Source organism: Spodoptera frugiperda, chromosome 17, assembly GCF_023101765.2.
Source record: "Spodoptera frugiperda isolate SF20-4 chromosome 17, AGI-APGP_CSIRO_Sfru_2.0, whole genome shotgun sequence".
Lineage (NCBI taxonomy): Eukaryota > Metazoa > Arthropoda > Insecta > Lepidoptera > Noctuidae > Spodoptera > Spodoptera frugiperda.
This window is the reverse complement of record NC_064228.1, coordinates 6,206,101-6,211,019: the sequence shown is the minus strand read 5'-3', so window position 1 is coordinate 6,211,019 and position 4,919 is coordinate 6,206,101. Positions and strand designations below refer to the sequence as shown.

Here is a 4,919-nt window from a genome sequence, read left to right as displayed (position 1 = left end):
TCGCTTATAATTGGTATATTTAAGATTTGAGAGGAATTTTCAGAAGACGTTATAGTGAATGTTTTTGTTGAGTTACTGGAGCTTGATGGTGAAATTGATTTCGTGCTGTCAGCACTGTGTATTCGAGTAATTTGAGGGTTTAAAGAAGCGTCATGCAGTTCCTGCGTTTCAAATGATACGACAAAAGTTGGCATTATTTTTGGATATTTGGTTGCTGATTTTGGTCTTTTTCCTTTTTTCGTTAATGGTCCTTTATTATATTCCATATCGATTTAGTACTATACTTGATTATCTGAAACAAAGAGGTAATGAAGTACTAGACCAAGTTAATAATTATTTGTATTCATTCATTTTCTCTGAAATATTCATAGAAAATAAAACAAAAAGAACAATAAAACGCGATTTTTATTTTAGTAAAAAAAGTAAAAGAAAGAATCTATCACAACAATAATAAATGTATATTAAAATCCCAGATCACGTAGTTTCACAAAGAGAACCGATGATGATGAAGAGGAATTTCCACCAGGCGCTGGCACAGGTATAACTACTCCTGTACTTGCAGAAGTAGGTTTTCCTTCTTCTAATTGGGATTTCAGTTTATCTTTCAAAACGTACACATAGAACAAGCAAGCAATCATTATGACAGGGATCCAGAGTAGCACGCAGTATACACAGCCTTCACCAAAATTCATGCCTCTGCGTACTTTACGGACTTTTTGCGCTTCATTTATAGTCTGTTCATCTTCAATTTCAATTTCTTCTGTTTCTCTAGGAGGAAACACCATCGTAGAAGAATATTTAAAACTATTCCCTTCTGGGATTAACATTTGTACATACTCACGATCCACAGAGCCGTTGGTGGTAGGACAGGTACAAGAAGGTATTCTGACTATAGTGGTAGGCTCAGAAGTTAGTTCGGAAAATTGATTTGTACTTTGTTGGTTTAGTTGTTTGGATTTGTCACTCAATTTCTTTTCCTTCTTTTTCCGTGCAAACCAATTTTTGTTGCGACGCCTACTACGTCTGAAACATGTAGAGCGTGAACCCTCTGACTGCTTTTTGTGGATGCTACAAACATTACATCGTATACTTTTCTGATAACCATCACAGAATAATGTAATAAATTTTCTTTTGTTCCTCTGATCTCCTGGTAACTCAAATAATGATCTGGATTTCTTTAGCAAAGGGCGAGCTGAGTTTCCTTCAATTATTTTATTTTGATGTTGAATTTCATTTGCTTTTGACGTCATATCGGTAACTCTGAGAATAGATTCACTGTCGATAATGCGGTAAGACGTACTCTTCTTCGCAAGTCTATTGTAATATTCAAACGTATCTTTCTTCTTGGGTTCCTTACTTAGTTTGACTCCCGATATGAGTTTTTGCTGAGCCAAAAACTCTTTCGAATACTGTACAGCCTTTGACGGGTTTCTCAGACTAATAACAGCTTGTACTTTGGAGCTGGATGTAAAATTATTGCTGATTAGTGGAGACATATTGGTTCCAGCATTCGATTTGTTAGAGTCTCTCTTGATTTGTTCACTCACAAATTTATCCGCGGCAGCAGTTAAATCTTTTATAATCGCGCGAAGTTCACTGATTTCTTGTGCAATTTCTAGTTCGCTTGTCAAGGTGCTTCGCTCCATTACACTGTTTTGTTTCGAGTTCCCTTCGAGCTTATCTCTTGAATCGTCAAATATGTATTTAGCTTGACTTGCAGCACCATCAAGGAGGGGAATGATTTCATGTGTAAAGCCAAAGGAGCTGTCATTTTCTGTGTGTGATTTCATAGAATCCTCATCCATATTCTCAGGACTACTTACTTCAGTTGGTTTGACATTGTATAGCAAAGTAGATCCACCTTTTACATCATAAACACCCAGTGCTTGATTGCTGATATCCGTACACACATCTTTTGTTTTATTTTCGTACGACGGAAGCACGTTAATACGTACATCTAATTTAATATTCTTGTTTGTTTCGTAATCTTCAAAATAATCGAATAGGTTTTGACAATATTTTACGAATTGTTTTATTTGAGACTTTTGATTATTAGCTTTCTTGTAAAGAAATGTAAAATTTTTATTTTGAATATTTTTGTTTTCAGGTAATTTGATATTTTGTTGTATTTTGCTAGTTAACCGTCGTTTGTGTTTGTTATGTTTGCCTTTGATCGAAGTTTTCTTGTAGTTTCTTTTGGTTGTCGCTTGGTTTCTGATGCTTAAGCTTTTGGATTGTCTAATATTAGAAAACTGTATTTGTTGATTTTTCATATAGTCCACAGCAACCATATCGCGTTGATCTCCTTCGTATATACTTTTTTCAATGCTTTGTTGAATGTAAATACGATTTGGTAAGTTTGAGTCTGTAGCCATTTTGTTAATCGTTTTTGATTTAGCTTCAGTCATTGTGTAGTTATCATTTGTAGTATTGTTTTCAACGTTTTTATCAAGGTTGCCAGCTAAATTAAGTTCAGTAGTATAAAGACTTTTCATGAGGCTTGGCATGTCATCTAGTTGCTCCTTGTTCACACGAAGATTGTTTAATTGAGTTCGCTCATTGTTTGTTACGCTTGAACTTTCAGTTGCACTCTTGTAAAGAGGTTTGGGGAAAAATACAATATGCCGTTTTTTCTTTTTGACGTGTACATCGCAATTGGTAGATTGTTTTGTTAGAGTATTTGTTGAGATTGACACTAAATCGAAACTAGACGAATTGATCATTTTGTGTGACTTATCAACAGAGAGAGTTGTTACATTCTTGTGTTTCATTTTATTCGTCTTGTACCAAGAACTGCCAAGTGGTTTGTGTTCCTCCATTCCCCTTTTATGGAAACTTCTTGGTATGCTCAAAGTAGATATGATTCTTATATCTTTACATTTGAATGGGATGGTAAGCGCTGAAGACTCTCTATTATCGGTATTGGCTGTAGATCCGACTTTCACTGTTCGAGCGGTTTGTTTGCAGTAATCACAAGTAAAAGATGGGGTTGCAATTTTTTTATCTTTCACTTCATGTGTAGTGGTTTCTTTGTGTAACACGTACGTGGACCCAGATGAAGAAGTTAATGTTTTATTTCTATCAAACTTTTCAATGAGAGAATGTATTACTGAATCTATCTTCTGTTTGTTGTCTTTATTCTCTATGAGATGTTCTTGAATCCATTGATTTAGTAAGTCTTTCAAATTGTCTATCATGAGTGAAGCTATGTCTAATGGCGAATGGCTTTTATTTTCAGTGTCATTGTCTCCACAAGCGCTGGTGTCGGGAACTCATCTATAGTATCTACCTCAGTATCAACCATTGTGGAATATCTGGACTTCATGGAGCCATCTCGAGTAGAAAGTTTGTTCTTCCTACTTCTATAATATCTTCTTAAGATACAAACATCGGTTTCCACACTCAAGTCCCTTTTTAGTTTCCCCTTGTCTTCATAGTAGTTGTGTGAATGTTCTAGATTCTTCTTTATCTGCATAATCCCACTTCTGGAGTAGGATTGGGAAACTCCCGAGAGTGTTCTTGAATGCGAGAACAATACAGCATTTGACTTTTTGAATAGAACTTTTGTTTCACCATCCTTGTCTTTGTTCCTCCATTCAGAAAGGCTTTTACCCATTTCAATAATCTTCTCTCCTCTTCTGTAAGCAAAAATATTTGTATTCTATTCATCTTTGTCATTTTCTTTGCCTATGTATGTGTGATATCTTTCTTTCATCTACATATTCTTCTGCCAAATGTCAAAACTAACATTATTGAAGACTGCTTTTACACTTTACTGTTAAACATAAATAATTACACTATAAGAAGAAACATAGTGTGTAGTCTGTTGGGGCTATTAAAACATATCGCATAGAGGCCCTAAATACATATAATTAAAAACACAGATTACGTTTCGAGTTTTCGAGCATTTTCACGTTATATTCCTCTGTGGTTTTTGATTAGTGCATTATGCACGAAATATGAAGTACGAGATTTTTTATTTATTTGTGTTATATGTAACGCTAAGTAAAATATAGACAAGACAACAGTTTTGTATCCACTCTAAAGATATTTTGGGTCTACTTGGTGATTCAAAGCCGTAATTTGACAGCCACAATTAAAAAGTATACATTAACGTAGGTATTTAAACACGTAGTTACGTGAAGTATAGTCGATAAAAATACTAACCAAAATATTGTGAAAGTCAAGTCATTTTCCGAAAAAAACCGCAGTACACAAGATTTCCGTTATTTCAATAATTTGATTTGTAAATTAAACATAAACCTGAATGAAAATTTTGATTTCTTGACATTCTAATGACATGAACATTCTTCTTTTTAAGTGGCGTTTTAAGTTTTTTCTATTTTCTGTAGTTGCCTGTTTGGGAATGAAAACAATAAACCTTTTTATTAGGCTTATGCTCAGAAGTGGACGTTTTGTGCTTGTAATTTAATGATGATAGTATAGGTCTTGCGTGCATACCTGAGTGAACTGGTTACCTTTTCAAAATACTTTGCCCTTACACAAAGATATTCCTGTGTCGTGGATGCGTTTACAAACATCATGTGCCGTTACACATACCTCTCCTTTCTTCCTTCGAAGTCGTAGATGCGTGTATAAAAATACGTGTATGAGAGCCATGCTTCGGCACGAATGGGCCGACTCGACCAGAGTGATACCACGGCCTCACAGAAAACCGACGTAAAACAACGCTTGCGTTATGTGAGTGGGGTTACCGGAGGCCCAATGTGTAAGTACCTAATTAGTCATTTTGTCGACTCTAATGATACAACACCCACAAGAAGACTAGAGACGGTGATACTTTCATAAAACAGACATAATTCCGCGAGAAAATCTACCAGTTCTTATTAAACCCGACAGATTCTATCTTGGAGATATTTCTCATCTCATTTTGAAGTGAGTAGGGCCTCGTGGCTGGT

General features: G+C 35.3%; 1 protein-coding gene across 1 annotated transcript; it reads right to left on the bottom strand.

Annotated features, from left to right (window-relative positions):
- Positions 1 to 387: 387 nt before the first annotated feature.
- Positions 388 to 4,309, bottom strand: LOC118276948 (uncharacterized). The gene is given in 3 exon segments (XM_035595579.2): positions 388 to 3,269; positions 3,272 to 3,638; positions 4,168 to 4,309. Coding segments are annotated over 2 exon segments (3,153 nt in total). The 5' UTR covers positions 3,617 to 3,638; positions 4,168 to 4,309; the 3' UTR covers positions 388 to 461.
- Between the last annotated feature and the right edge of the window lie 610 nt (positions 4,310 to 4,919).